The 16,619-nt window shown below is 41.5% G+C and overlaps 1 protein-coding gene across 7 annotated transcripts in view; it reads right to left on the bottom strand.

The window, feature by feature from the left end:
• The window catches only part of SFMBT1 (Scm like with four mbt domains 1), a 270,863-nt gene that overhangs the window by 41,387 nt on the left and 212,857 nt on the right, over positions 1-16,619 (bottom strand). For all 7 annotated transcript variants that reach the window (XM_029599417.1, XM_029599420.1, XM_029599421.1 and 4 more), the window contains 4 exons: positions 13,335-13,461; positions 7,262-7,375; positions 6,672-6,714; positions 6,316-6,380 (listed from right to left, as the gene is read on the bottom strand). In XM_029599417.1, coding sequence (XP_029455277.1) covers positions 6,316-6,380; positions 6,672-6,714; positions 7,262-7,375; positions 13,335-13,461 — 349 coding nt within the window. The remainder of the gene's footprint in view (positions 1-6,315; positions 6,381-6,671; positions 6,715-7,261; positions 7,376-13,334; positions 13,462-16,619) is intronic.

The raw sequence follows: 16,619 nt of genomic DNA, 5'->3' as shown, positions 1-16,619 counted from the left end.
TGCCCCTGCTCTTTACTGTACGTTGGGAAGACCTCCCGCATGGTTAAGACCCGCATCATAGAGCATTGCTCTAACATACGGCTACAGCGTGAAAAAGAACCCTTGGTTGAGCATTGGATTCATAAGTCACATTCTCTTTCAGATTTAACATATTTTGTGATTGAGGTTGTTCCTCGGCCTTTACGGGGGGGGTAACTATGCTGAATTATTGGGCAGGATTGAGCAGCGCTGGATTTTTACATTGGACACTGTACATCCAAAGGGTTTGAATCGCGATATCGAATGGTTCCTATTTACTTAGACACACTAGCAGGGTTGGCTGGTCTCTGTACTGCTGGGGTGCACTGCAGGGACGGGAACCAATGAACGGAGTCCTCGGACTCACGTGGTTGGTTCTCCTGCAGGTTTTGGCGCCATTGTCTTTTTTAAATACCTGTCAACTATGAAGGGCATTGCGCTCCCTGTTACTATTTGAATGCTGTTGCCAGGTATGTTATAATATATTTCTCTGTATCATATAACTTCTGCATTGTATGTAGGTCGGCTGTAAGTCCCTTTATTATCCTGACTTTTGTTAATTTGTTTGTTTTACAGTTCTTTTGTGAATTCCTGTATGGCGATCCCCCCCGATGCAGCCCGCGGCGAAACACGGGACCGTGTCGGGGGACGCCATTAAGCTGGTGTTCGTATAAAACTGTGGAGTTGCCAAATGGAAATATTAAAACTTCTTAACCTTAATATGCCTTTCAGAGTATTCTGTTAGGATTGAACATACATCTGCATTATTTGTACTTTGCGGTAATTGAAATCTCCCATTATTACTGCACTACCAATTTGGTTAGCTTCCCTAATCTCTCTTAGCATTTCACTGTCTGTCTCATCATTTTGGCCAGGTGGATGGTATGTTCTCCTATCGCTATACTCTTCCCCAACACACAAGGGATTTCTACCCATAAAGATTTGATTGTGCATTTAGTCTCTTGCAGGATCCTATGCCATCCTGGACATCCTGGTGTGATATCTCGAATGAGATCGAATGTCGGTATATAAAAATAATAAATAAATAAAGTGCCACCCCGCCACCAAGATGCTCCTCTCTATCATTGTGATATAATTTGTTTCCTGGTATAGAGGTATCCCATTGGGAGCTAGTATGTAAAAACATGATAGTGGAAGCGGATCTTGAGTCTTCCGTTTGGATAATGGTGACCCGGATGCCAGTCTCTGGGGTTGGGGTGCTCACTGTATAGTGGATCAAGGCATTTGAAATCTGGAAGAAGCCAAGTGGTTCATCAATCTGTTGGAAACAGGAGCAATAGGGAAGGCACTCCTTTTAATTTGCATCTATTCTTCAGGGTCAGGTGGTCAGAATCTTGTCAGCCAATACTACAATGATGGCATATATAATTCCCTGAGGTGGGATCAGGTGTCAGCATGTGGCGGAAGAGATAGGTCTGTAGTTAGTCTGGCTGGAAATGCATGTAAAAAGCACCCTCTACCACTCCTATAGCAAATATACAAGCAGACTTTTTCAGTCGCAACAGACTAGACCTTGGAGGATAGAGTCTATCCTAGGAAGCATTCTCCCAGATTGTATCCAAATGGGGAGAACCAGTGATTGACTTGTTGACGGTCAACAGAAACACATAGGTGTGAAGATTTTTCAGCCAAAGAAGGATAAGAGGTTCATCTGGGTTGGATGCTCTGATTCTTGATTGGTGAGTTCAGGGTTCCCCTGTGGCCTCTGGTGGGCAGTCTTGCAGATTTCCTGGCATCAGGTGCTAGTGATATTGATAGCTTCCAATTGGCCAAGGTGTTCTTAGAATGCAGATCCAGTGAGGATGCTGTATGGAATCTGCTATTGTTGCTTCAGGAAAGGGGCCTACTGTTAAAGGGCCAGTGGTTCATAAGGATCCTTCTCAGCTTTGTCTTTCAGCTTGGCCCTTGAGAAGGCTTATCTATCAGAGAAGGGGTATTCTCAGAAGAATGTAAATACTCTTTTGTGATCCAAGAACATTTTCACACTTGGCATATGTAGGAGTCTGGAAGTTGTTTAAGGATTGGTGCTCAATTAGGAAGATCTTGGCTAGAGGAGCTTTGATGCTGGCTATCGTAGAATTCTTGCAAGAGGGATTGGATAAAGGTTGGCCCTTAAATCTCTAAGGTGAAGGTAGTGGCTATTGCCTGTTACAGAGGCTGGTTAATGTGTCTTGTTTCCTTCACTAAAGAATATTTGGCCTACAGTAAGAGAATCAGTAGCTTCCTGGAATTGGAATTTTATGTCATACCTGATTGGTCATCCATTTGAGCCTCTAAAAGAGGCATCACTAACTGCGTACTCTTAGGGCAGTGTTTTCTGATAGAATTCTGACCCATCAGATGAATTTTGGAGCTCAGCTGTATTGCGTAAAGATCCCTTTTTGGGTTCTTTGGACAAGGTGGTTCCTTTGTTCCTTCCCAAGATGGTTTCACATTTTTACATCAGATAAAGAAGTTGCAGGGTCCTAGATCAGATTTGTAGGCAGTTTGCCGTGGATCATTTTTTTGTTATGATGAGAGACACAACTTAAACAAGTGATCAAATTGGAGCCATTTTATATATTGTCCCAATGCAGCCATATGGGCAAAACATTGGCCACGTCAATTTTTATTGTTTCATAGGGTCTTCAGTTAAGTTTGAATCATTAAATTAATGCTTTGAAACAGTACGAGGGTATTTTGGGGGTTTTCTAATGATTATACTTGTTCAATTTATTTTGCCTATATTTTGGCATCCAAAGTCTTTTCCTACATTTTACCTTTTTGCAGTAATGTGCTTTTGTATAAAGGGTGAGAACTTTCTGTTTACAGGTCTCTCTTCCTTTCAAATTGACTTGGGTGTTCAATTTCATCATTTAGATGTTAGGAGAGTTCTTCTTCAGTAATTAAAGATTACTAATAGTTTCATAATCTCAGAGCATCATTTGTTCAGTTTATTGATTCTAAAAGTGTCAGAACAGCTTTGAAGAGATCAATAGTTTGTTGAAGTAAGGAAGTAATAGGGGAGGACTTATATATCCAAGGAATTATGCCACTTCCCAAGAAATTGAGGGCATACTCTACCAGAGTGCAGGAGACTTTGTGGGCAGAACTTCGCCTGGTTATCACCTCTGGAGATTTGCAGAGTGGTGGCTTTATCTTCCTTGCATACTTATTCAAAGCACTAACGTCTCGACCTTCAAACTAGGGAAGAGGCTTCCTTAGGTTTGAAACTCTTGATAGCGGGATTGGCAGTGTCCCATTCAGTAGAGGAATATCTTGGGTAGATCCCATGTATCTGAAATAGTCTGGCTGGATGAAGAGGAAGGAAAAATTAGTTCTTACCTGTTAATTTCCTTTCCTTGAGTCCGGACAGACCAGTCCAGGATCCTCCCTGTTGTGTGAAGTGTATTATTCTCCTGTCAGAAAAATTCTTGTGTGCACTAATTGGTGCACTGGATGTCAAGGAATGCAGGTTATGTCTGTTCTATTTCTTGTTTCAGTTGTTTGTTTCTCCCTTGGAAGCTTTCTGGTTTTTGCTTGAGGGATGAGGGAAAGTTTAGTGTATTAAAAATGTTTATCTTAGCTTGTTACATAGAATACTGGCAGACTGAGGTCAGCACAGGAGCCTGTAAGGGGTGATGTCAGCAACAATGTTAATCTCTGTCTCTCTCTGCTGGTTGGGAGGCATAACCCATATGTCTAGACTGATCTGGCTGGATGAAGTCTGGACATATCTGGCTAGAATCAAGGAAAGTAAATTATCAGGTAAGAACTAATTTCTCCTTGTAACGTTATTTGAAGTTTTCCATGTACCACTAGTTCAACCTTCTCTTATCTTCTAAGGAAGAGGAAAGACTTGGCTGAGGTAAGACACCTTTTAAAATATTCCTTCATCCCAAGCCCTAAGTACAGTTGTGTAGGCATCGTGCTTGTCAGGTGTCAGGGAATCTCAGTACACCTCTTCTCAGTCACTACTGCCATGCTGAGACTGCACATGCCCACCCTTCTCTCTCACCCTCACCCTACCCTCTAGGATTACCAACTGGCTCCAGATTTTCAGGACAGGCTGAACCAGTCCTAGTTTTACTGCACTGCATGCAGAGACCTGTACTTCAGATTTCCCTATAAAATTCCCTTAGAAAAGCAAGACTACAAGTCCCCACATGCAATGGGGTAAAACCAGGACTGGATCAACTTGTCCTGAAAATCTGGAGCCAGTTGGCAACTCTACTGTCCCCGTCTCCCGACCCCCCGTACACCCGTCAACTTAGCCACAGAATCAGTTCCTCAGTCAAGGCTGCCATGCTAATGCTGCACATGGGACAAGCCCTCCACCCCTGCCTCTCCCCATAACTTGGCTCCAGTAACAGTTCAGAAGTTTAATTTCCCCCCCCCGAAGAGCTCAGGTTGCCCACCGCTGGGCACAGCAGTCCCAGCACTGGATTTCCATTCACAGGTATGAAGCCAAAACAAAAGTAAAAGAAAGAAAGAAGCACAAGCAAAACTGTATCTAAGGAAGTAACATTTTCATTTCACGACTACTGACAGAAACAGATGGCAATGTATCCACATGAAGCTGCCTTCATTTAAAAACAATAAAGAGTGGGAGCTCTGGCTGCGTTCATCTCTCACTGGTGCTTAACAGTAAACGTATTTATTAGTATGGTCCACGCTGATGGATTGCTTTATGAGACTTTTGCCATATGCGGCAGCCTTGAAATAAACCAATACAGAGCAGATTTATTTATTCAACATTTTCACTAGCTGCCTCACATAATGATTCTCTCTCACCATCTGGTAGAGAGGAGGTTTTAAGTCTGAGGGAAGCTGCATTAAGTGGCAGCAGCAGCAGCAACAGGAGCACCAGCGAGGTCGTTGATGAAGGAATGCTTCCGTTCACCAGTAAAAGTGTAAATGGCGCATTCCTCCTCCCCAATACTGGACAACATGCCCTATTCTCATATATTTTAAGAAGCGATAGCTCTCTGCTCTCCTGTATAGCACTGCCTTTCTGAGTGGAATTTGTTGCCAGAGGATGTGGTTAGTGCAGTTAGTGTAGCTGGGTTCAAAAAAGGTTTGGATAAGTTCTTGGAGGAGAAGTCCATTAATGGCTATTAATCAAGTTTACTTAGGGAATAGCCACTGCTATTAATTGCATCAGTGGCATGGGATCTTCTTAGTGTTTGGGTAATTGCCAGGTTCTTGTGGCCTGGTTTGGCCTCTGTTGGAAACAGGATGCTGGGCTTGATGGACCCTTGGTCTGACCCAGCATGGCAATTTCTTATGTTCTTATATAGTTTGCAGTTAACTTCTCATTCATCTCGGCCTTGTGGAAATTAAGCAGTCAGTTGTTCTGCTCAGGGTTAGGCAATGAATTCTTTCAGTATGCTGAACAGAGTCTGCTTATTACGCAATAAGGTCATAGTATGCGCTTTCTCTACACTAAAGCCCAAGTTATTCACACTCAGACATAGCTGAGGTCCCAGTGCTGTCATCAATATGGAGATGTTTCAGGGGGGAAAAAAGCTGTAAACTGGAGGGATGTGCCAGGTTATAAAGTGTTCTCTGACTGCAGAAAGGAAGAAGGAGGACAATAGCCATCAGGCAAAGAAGTACATTATTTTTTTAGATGCTGATGTTGGAAAGGATTTGCCCGGGTAATTTTCAAGTTATCCTGACAACCCCCCCACCAGATTTCAATTTCCCACCCGCTGACTGGCAAAATTTTGCTCAAGAAACGTTTTACCTCGGTAAACTTTAGCCAGAGGATGGGGTGCATTCTGGGGCGAGGACTAAACCTATCCAGATAATACCAATATTCAGTGCTATCCAGATAAATTTAGTGGGGTAAGGATGGTGGGGGAAATCAATATCCTAAAGTTACCTGGGTAAATCCTGCTGATTATCCTGGTTATAACTTACCTGAGTAACTTTACCCAGATATCTTCTCTGCTCAATAGGGACTGCAAAATGTTATTTCCCTCAGAAAAGTAGATATCACCCATAAGCAGCACCAAGTATCCTATGACATCTTCTCAGTTATGTTAAAACTGGACCAAAATACTGTTAAAGGCTGGAATTGTGCAGTGCGTTTTCTAGGAAGCAGATACAAGGAACTCACTCTGGTAAACATTTTAGAATCTACATTCCTGTTATTATAGGACAATCATTATAAAGAAACTCACTACTGTGATGTTAAATAACTCTGAGTCTCCACTATCAACATTATTAGCTGCTAGCCCACCTATCAGCAGTTTATACAGGGAAGAGCAAAAAAAAAAAAAAAAGCCTTACTTTGATCTGAGGAATTTAGCTCCTGGTTCTTCAGTCCCTGATGAACTGTATTTGAAGACAGGATTCTGAAAATGAAGAAAATTATTTAGATTAAAAAAGATATGATAAAGCGTATGGAAGATTTTCTCCATCACTACCTTTTCGTTTGATAGTTGCCAATGACATAATTAATGCACAGTTATAAAACCAGCGGCATTCTCCACTGGCGAGACAGGCATGTAGCACATGATGGTTTATTTGCCCACAGACGCACAGAATCAGCGGCAGATTCAGAATTGCATATGAGCCTCAGGAACTGTGGACCCATACTTGTCAGCCATTAAACCATAGATCCACCTAGTTACTAAGACACTTACTGTTTCTCCGGCTGAACGACAGCAATTTTCCTCTGTTTGTTCACTGCAAAGCAGGAAGGAAAAACAATATTAAGGATGAGGAGCAATGCTGCAGAACCCACATAAAGCTTGCTGGCGTAACATAAACCACAAAACTCAAGAAAACATCAAAATTTGTTCTATCAGGGATTGATTTTCAAAAGGGTTTATGTGCCTAAAACCTGTGGCTGCAAGAGGCATAACAGGAGGTGGCATTAGGGCAAAGAAAGGGCTTACATACACACTTTCATATTTTCAGAAGTATGCATCAAAATTTATATGTAAAAGTTACCTGCTCCAAGCATGTACACTTCAGCATGTGCCTTGTCCATTAAAGCTGGTTTTCAAAGTATTTTATGTGCATAAGTTCACTTTGAAAATCCTCAGTAAAGTATTTACAATGTACACACACAGACTCTATCTCTGTAAGGAGTTATAAAATTTCTCTCCTTGTCTTGTATGCTTGCTCAAAGTGCAAGTAAGAAGCAGTCCCATGCACCTGCCAGACTCCATGCTATTCTCTTGGACTTCATTGCTATATTCAGATCACAACTGGCAAAATGGAGCCGCACCTATTGCTCTGCGTGGAGATCTGAGTGGGTACCCATTCGTCTCGCACCATCCCACAGGAAAGATATCCATGGAGTCCACGTGCACAATGCACTCAGAGAGCGATTTTTTTGAACCTGTTTGGCAGTGAAAACAGACAGAGTAATCACTTTAACCTTCACATCATATATTTTCCTGGGAAAAGTACTTGCACAAGTAGCAGGTGCAGGTCTGTGCATGTACTTTTGCCTGCAGAATTTAAACTTTTGTGCAGAGTTTGAAAGTTACCCCCTAAAACAAATAATGCATGAGAACAGAATCAACAGAATAAACCGAGTACAACTTATGAAAGAACCAACCCTCCTTAAAAAAACAAAACGAAAGGAGGAGTCATGTGATGTGGTGAGCTGGGAAAGATGTCTTTCCCTAAGCTCTGGGTGCCACACCCCTTCTTCTTTGAAAATCACCCGCATCCTTTCCTTCTACGAACTGAGCCTTTCAATATTCAGCGAGTACATGTTGATTGTTCCATATATGAATAAATCTTCTCCAGGGATACCCATACGGAGTGGAAAAAAGGACAAGGAGAAACCACGCAGCTCCATAGCTAAAATGGCGCTGGCTGCAACAGAGCAAGAAAGCGTGTCGGAACAGATCCCACAAGCTACGATTATCTTCGAAATTAAAGCAGTTGTCTTAGCTGCTTTAGATGAAAAATTGGCCGGCATTTCATCTCAGCTGAACGAAGTTAAAATGAGGATTACAGATTCCATCCAGAGACTCGACCAAGCGGAAGGCCGTATATCGGTACTGGAAGACGACACCCTAGCTATGATGTCTAAAAGAGCCGTGTTAGAAAAAGTGGTGAAGGAGCAAGCGACAAAATTAGATGACTTGGAGAATCATTTGAGATGTTCAAATTTATGATTTATGGGCATACCCGAATCTGTAGAGAACCAAGACTTGAGTGAAATTTTGGAAACATGGCTACCGGACACCTTGGGCCTAGATGACATCAAGGCCCACTTTCGGATTGAAAGGGCGTATCGCATCGGAGTAAAGAAAGATAACGATACATGACCACAAATTGTCATTGCTAAACTTTTGAACTATGCGCATAAAGTTCTAATCATGCAAACCTTTCAGAAATGCACTAACTTAACTTTTAGGAAGCATAAAATACAAATCTTCAAGGTCTACTCAGCCAAAGTCTCCCTACTCCACCGAAACTTTTCTCCAGTTTGCTCCGCTCTCTTTGCACACCATTTTAGATTCTCCTTGCAAATTCCTGCCAGACTGAGAGTCAGGTATGAAGGGAAGACCAGGATATTTGATAACCCAGCTGACGCTCAATCTTTCATCAGTAAACTCCTAGAAATTAGAAGTGACTGATCTACAATACCATCTGATATCCTGGAATGCTGGGAGCTCGGAATGGACACATAGAACGAGACCGAGCAGCTACAGTCTTGGCGATTCATTTTGTGATGTATCACTCTATTTCTATACCTTTTCTTTTCCACACCCTTATCATCTGAAGACGATTAATCTTGCCACTCAACCTGAGGACAAGGCATCCCATTGACAACGGAATAACAACACTTCTTCATGAACAGAGGATCTCCCGCCATACAGAGAACAAATGCGAAGAGACTTTAAGCCTTCTCAAGAGAGTCGAGAGACTAACATGAAACGCAGAGCTGCAAATGCTAGAGGTCAAAATATTTTCCTGACTGCGAAGTAGCAACAACAATACATTATGGACAGGGACTTGGCTGACGAAAATCCCCGCCTCAGGTTTGACTTATTTGGGCCGACTCTTTAAGTGAATGCTTGGCAGTTGTTTGAGAAACCCTAAATAACCTGTTTGATTATATGATACACTTTAAGAACTACAGTCTATTTTACCAAAGGACTCACCCTAATTTAGCTATTAGTGGTTTCTCTTACTTTTTTATGTTATTTGTCTCTCTGTTCCTCCCCTTGTATTTGAAAATGGGTAATTCCACTCTCTGTCAATGGTTGGGGTGTGGCACCCGAACACAGAAATCACACGACTCCAGGCCCCGCCCCCCGCAACTAGATTCGGGGGATCAATCTCCAGTATTATATATTAGTGGGACGGGATCAGTTGGGGAGGAAAGGAGGGGGACAGGGGGGGGGGCAGAAGGGAGGGGAAGGGGGAGAGGGTGGGTTATAAAGCTCTTTCAAATATACCATTCTGTATTACAATCTTATTATGAGTTAACTCTGTTTAACACCAGGGACTATCAGAGACCCCTAGAACATCCTTCTTATAGGTCCATACTTAATGGACACTTGATCCTAGTGGGCATGTTTTAACTTTCCACTCATGTTCTGAAGGAACTAAAAGTTGTCTGATTGAAGTTAAATAGATTCCAATTGTTTTTAAAGTGTCTTCAAGATAATTCTTTATAGGAATTTAAAGGTGTATGTCATTGACATATATAAAATGAATGATACCTAGTCCTGACAACAACTTACATAAAAGTAAAAGGTAAATATTGAAAAGCATATTCCTCCCATCTTTTTAAAGAAAAGATGGGAGGAATATACCTTTCATAACCAACAGCACAAAACAATACCACAGCTATTTTGGGAAGCAGGCAAGGTGGTGCCGAGGGGAGACATTATTGCATTTTTGAGTGCTAGGAAAAAACGGTTAAGCCAAACTGTCCTACTACTGGAAGACAAACTAAAGCCAACTAAAGATCATTTAAGCCAATCTTCCACCAAAGAACAAAAAAGTACCTACCACTCCATACTAGAATGTTTAAATGTATACCTTCACAGACGAGCTCAACATACTCTACAGGTTGCTGAGCACATCTTTTTTCGATATGGGAACAAAACCGGGAGACACATGGCGAATCTAGTCAGGACTTTGAGGAAAAATGGTTATTGAACAAATGAGAACAGTATCTGTAGATCTGGTTTCCTCTAAAGCAGAAATGTGTGCGGTATTTCAACATTTTTATGAGTCCCTTTACACTGAAGATAGACTGGGTGGGAGGCCAGAAAAGGATACCTTCTTCTCTGACTTACATTTGCCAAAGCTAACAGCGGCCCAATTAGATTTTTTAAATCAACCAGTTCAAACCTTCAAAGTCCTCAATGCCATTTCTACCACTAAAATGGGCAAATCTCCAGGCCCGATTGGCCTATCCTATGACTTTTACAAAGGATTAAAACACAGCTAATAGTCCCCCTAACTGCCTTTTACACAGATGCACTGGATAAAGTTTCTTGCCAAAAGATTTTTACGCTGCCCACACTACAATATTGGCCAAACCGGGTAAAGATGTCTTCCTTCCTCCTATCGTCCTATCTCCTTACTAAATTGTGACTTTAAAATATTAGCAAAAGTTCTAATGGATAGACTCAGCTTGGTAGTACCTTCACTCATTTCAGAACAACAAGTAGGATTCGTTAAAGGCTGAATGGCCTGTACACACATAGTCAAACTAATCACCGCAATGCAGTTATGCCAAAAATCCCAAACACAAACATTAGTAATCTGCTTCGATTCAGAGAAAGCCTTTGATCGAGTGTCGTGGCCCTACCCCTTCTCTGTGCTTAAGAGATACAGGCTCAAGGGTAATACTCTGTCATACATTGCCTTGTTTTATACTAACCCCGCTCCTTTATAGCGAACGGCTGCAAATCGAACAGTGCTACCATACAGAGAGGAGTGTGACAGATGTCCTCTGTCACCAAGCCTATACATTTTATCCATTGATCCACTCCTAAGGAAATTAGCTGCAAACACTAACATCACAGGTTTTAACCAGGAATATTTAACTTTTCAAACCGCTGCTTTTGCAGATGATATTCTAATTTTCCTGACAAACCCCATGAAGGCCTTTCCTCACCTGCTTACAGTGCAAGAAGCCTTTGGCCTCTTTGCAGACTTAAAAATCAATTGAGACAAATCAGAAGTCTTAGACATAAGTGGGAATGTTGCGTCTGCTTGGAGAGGTAAATTTCCCTTGAAATGGGTCACCAATGAAATGAAATATTTAGGACTAAAAATCCCGAGCAATCTCAAATTACTGTATAATGCAAATATATCCTCTCTGCTTGACTCAATGGCCAAAACCCTATCCAGGTGGAAATCTCTACCACTCTCGCTTACAGGCAAGATACATCTATTAAAGATGATGATTATAGCGAAATGGCTGTATGTGTTACAAATGGTCCCCTTAAGGCTAACTAAAAAGGACATTAAAGAACTTAATCGCATAATACGTATGGAATGGTCAAAGAGCACGTCTCCCTCTTCAAGCTCTCTGTAAACCTCAGGAGCAAGGAGGCCTAAACTGTCTAGATATCTGACTATACAACCTAGTCTGTATGCTGCGATGTACGAGGGATTTTATCCTTGGATCCTCTGATATAATCCCCTATGAACATCTAACTCAATGGCTAGCAGTTCCCTCCCTCAACTCTTTGCCACAAATAGATGCCCAATTCTTACCCCCTACCATATGAACGTGAATGCTCCTAATAGTCAGCTCCTGTAAAAAAGCCTGGTCCTATTTATGCCATCTGATGGGTCTATCTGTAAAATTATCCCCTTTCCTGAACATTTGCGACAATCTTATTTTCTCCCCTGGAACAGGGCACTCAGTTTTCAGAGGGTGGAAAGAAAAAGGTTTAGTTACTATATCCCAACTCTATTCTAATGGTCCTAGGGTTCTCCACAGTTTTCAGGAATTGTAAGAAATGTACCAGATCCCCGTACCGATTTTTATGCCTTTCTCCAAATCAGGTACTTTCTTAAATCTCATGGGACTACCTTTCAAGAACCCTCCCTACTGCAAAGGTGCAGTGCAATTATAGTGGGGAGTAGGTTACGAAAAGTGTCAGTTTCCTTTTTTTCATAAAGAGCTCCAAGATCTTCCAACAGCGTTAGCACTGTACCCGCTCTTTTTAAAATGGCAAGACTGGCCAGATTTTGGCCTCTTTTTCTTCCAGCTCAAAGATTGCTTCCTAGCTATTCCAGATTTAACAGAGAATATCACCTTAAGAGAAACACAATTTAAATTCTTATGGCAGTATTACTGAACCCCAGTCATCACCAAGAAGTCCAACTCGAGTATCTGTCTCAAATGTGGCACTGAAGAAGGAACTCTCTCACATGTCTTCTGGTCTTGCCCACATATTGCTCTTTTTTGGACCAAAGTGAGAGAAATATGTATAACTATATTGGGATTCCAAATCCCTCTTCATCCCCTCAATTTGGTTATTTGGTAACTTTGCCTGTACCCAACCACAGTATGATTCGAACACGTGCATTATTAAGAAAAATGAGCCTGGGGGGCAAGAAGACTTTACTGACTCATTGGGCCACTGACACTCTACCCACCCAAGAAGCTTGGTTTGCCCGAATGATTAGACTTTTTACTAACAAATTCCTATCTGCCTGCTCAAGTTCCAGCAAATGCTTTCAGTCTATGATAGGTATATAGGGCCCTGTTCAGACATACTTAACACTGGATGCCCGACCGAATACAGTAGTACCTGGGTAATTTGCTTATTCTTTTTTTTTTTCTTCACAACCCATGATACCCTCTTTTTATGTTCTACTTATTATAATCATTATAACTTTTACGTAAGCCATATTTAAAGTGCTACTCTACTTGAAGTGATTATGGTATGAGAGGCTACCATCTTTCTAAATGCAGGTGGATGTTGTTCCCAGTTGAATATCTGATAGTCCTTGATCTTCACTTATTTATCTGAAGGGAAAGGGGAAGGGTTAGGGGAGTGATTATTTTGGGATGGGGGGAGTGGGAGAAAAACTATGAAGCAGTTCTTTATGCCGTTTTGAAATTTTGTAGTAATGTTCAGTACTACTGATTTATTGAAATATTAACCACTCATATCTGCATGACTACAACTTTGTATATTTCATTACCTCATTTTTGGGAAATATGTAGTATGTTTCATATGTTACAACATGTTCTGTTCTCTTTTACCTGCTTTTATACTGCTCATAAATACCCAATAAAAAGATGGAAAAAAGAAAGAAAAACGAAACAAAACAGATTTTGTATTTTTCTGGGCATCTACCTTCTAGCTGAAGCCACATGTAGGACCCTTTCACCTTGGTAATTGTGGCAATGCACACCTCTTCCCGGTTAACAGGGTTCACCGCCTCCAGCTTCATATTCTCCTTAAATCCATGGTCAGAAATTGGCTGGTGTGAGACAAAGAAAAACATGAATTATAAATAAATATTAGGGGGCACATATTCATTTAGATGGTAACTTTCAAACCAGCACGCGGATACACTTTGGCATGTGTGCACTGGCATGCTCCCAGAGACGTGGCAATTTTATAACTTGCGCACACATATGCATCTAATTTAGAGTAGGCGTGTGCCTAGCCATGTAAATCCCAATTCTACAGTGTAAGCTGGGGATTTTAAAAGGTGCGTGCGTCCAGTCATTGACAGCTTCACCAGTTCACCCACCAGTTCACCCAGCTATGTCCTCCGAACTCCTCTGGTTTGATAGTCTGCAATCTCCCCAGTTACCCCAGACTCTTAAAGGGGTCAGCTGGTAAGTTAACTTGGCAAAACTGGTTAAGTGGCCACAAAAAAAAAAAAGGAGCAGCTGAGTGAGCCTAGTGGCCCAATCCTCCACCTTTTCTCACCCTCCCCCGAAGACTGGGACTAACAGCCTGATCCCTCCCCATCCCTCAAGCCCCCTCCCCACCAAAACAACGATTTATTTATTTAACAGCATTTCTTAATTGCTTTACAGATTAAAAATTGCCAATTGCGATGGCCCCCGATGTAGAGACTACGTTTCAAAATTTGGTTATGCTGGGCATTTGAATTTTGAATCATACTGATGAATTGATAGCATTTACTATGTGACTCGTGAATATGAAGGGACATCATCTATTGAATGTTTCTCTCTATTTATTTCTACATGATTTGAGCCAGTGACTCCTGCTCTGCACTTAAGTAGTGCTATTATATACACAAGGAATTAGAAAACATTCACTGATGACTGCTTTGCATTTGAATTAAATTAACTGGCTGCTATTTTATAAGATTTCTTTTTCACCGCTTGTATAGCACTGATTTGGGAGTTACCTGTTGTTTTTTTTTAAGAGAACATAAAAAGCAAATGAATACATTAAAAAAAACTGAAAAAGAAAGATAAGACACTGAAGTGATACATTTGAAGCTATGATTAAAAAAAGATGCTGGTTATCTCAGATGATAATGTTCTGATTTGCACACCATGATATATGATTTCTACTCACACATGGTGGGTTGCTTCTCAGTGCTCACTTCATTGGGTGATCAGCTTTATTACTTACATTATACTCATCTGTTTTTATACTTTCATTTGACATGTATAGATAACACACTTTCAAAGTATGGGATATGAATGCTGCATATGGGGAGGGTAAGAACATAAAAAACACAGGTCACCCAGTAGTATCTAAATTAATTAGTCATACCTAACTTGTTACAACACTTTTTATTCTTTTTTTCTTTTCTTTTTGTGGGACCTGGATTGACCTCTGTTGGAAACAGGATGCTGGGCTTGATGGACCCTTGGTCTGACCCAGCATGGCAAGTTCTTATGTTCTTATGTACTTTTCAATTAAAAAACTTTGCCCGAACCCCAGGAACTCCAACTTTTTAGTTTTTTTCTTTTTTACTTTTTTATTTTTTATCAAAGGTGCCCACACGAGCAGACTTTCCAGAAAACAATGTTCACACAGAGGGAATAAAAATCAAAACCGCACTTATCTTTATATTGCCATCATTATCCATTGAGGGTAAGAACATGCCATACTGGGTCAGACCACAGGTCCATCAAGCTCAGCATCCTGTTCCCAACAGTGGCCAATCCAGGCTGTAAGTACCTGATAAGTACCCAAAAACTACGTGGATCCCATGCTACTGATGCTAGTAATAGCAGTGGCTATTTTCTAAGACAACTTGATTAATAGCAGGTAATGGACTTCTCCTCCAAGAACTTATCCAATCCTTTTTTAAACCCAGCTACACTAACTGCACTAACCACATCCTCTGGCAACAAATTCCAGAGTTTAATTGTGCACTGAGTGAAAAAGAACTTTCTCCAATTAATTGTAAATGTCCCTCAAGCTAACTTCATTGAGTGCCCCCTAGTCCTATTACCTGAAAGAGTAAATAACTGATTCACATTAACCGTTCTAGACCTCTCATGATTTTAAACATCTCTATCACACCCCCCCTCAGCCATCTCTTCTCCAAGCTGTACAGCCCTAACCTCTTTAGTCTTTCCTCATAGGGGAGCTGTTCCATCCCCTTTATCATTTTGGTCGCCTTTCTTTGTACCTTCTCCATCACAATTATATCTTTTTTGAGATGCGGCGACCAGAATTGTACACAGTATTCAAGGTGCGGTCTCACCATGGAGCGATACAGAGACATTATGACATTTTCTGTTTTATTCACCATTCCCTTCCTAATAATTCCTAACATTCTATTTGCTTTTTTTAATGCCACAGCACCCAGAGCCAACGATTTCAATGAATTATCCACTATGACGCCTAGATCTCTTTCCTAGGTGGCTGGTAGCTCCTAATATGGAACCAAGCCACTGCCGTATAAATCTCCTGCAGAGAACCTAAATGCAATTCTACCCATGAAGCTCCCTGTGCTCTAGTAGAATGTGCCCTGATCTGCCTAGGTAAGGGCTCACCCTTATCCACAAAAACTCCATAATGATCTCCTTTATCCAATGACAACGGGAGCATTGGTAGCAGCTTCTTCTCTCTTAACGCCACAGAATAATACAAACAGATGATCCTATCTTTGAAACTCCTTTGTGACCTTCAAATACTGCAAAATATCTCTCCTTACAATTAAGCAGTGAAGCATCCTGAAATTATTTCCTGTCATGTACCTACAAAAGAAAGGCCAATAGACACAATGATTCGAAAGAAAACCTGACACTGCCTTTTGAAGAAAGGAAGGTACTGTCTGAATCCTGACCATATCCTTTGAAATCACCAAAAAAGCTTCCCTGAATGACAGTGCCAGCAATTCTGAGATCCTCCAGACTAAGCAAATTGCTACCAGAAACACCACCTTCAAGGTAAACTTTAGGGAAGGAGATTTTAAGGGTTCAAAGTGCATGCTTGCCAAGAAGGACACCACCACATTCAAATCCCAAGATGGTGTTACGTCGGCCGGCCACAGAGACCATAGCCGACTGAGCTTACCGCTTTTGGAGGCAGTCCGCCGCTCTCTGAGCCTCTGACGCTGGGCTTGGGGGTACGAACTCGGGTACCGAGGTCTGTGACCACGTTGGGGGGCCTCTTTCCGCGGCTGGGACGCCACCG

This window comes from Rhinatrema bivittatum, chromosome 4 (assembly GCF_901001135.1).
Source record: "Rhinatrema bivittatum chromosome 4, aRhiBiv1.1, whole genome shotgun sequence".
NCBI classification, from domain to species: Eukaryota; Metazoa; Chordata; class Amphibia; order Gymnophiona; family Rhinatrematidae; genus Rhinatrema; species Rhinatrema bivittatum.
This window is presented reverse-complemented; position numbering and strand designations above follow the sequence as displayed.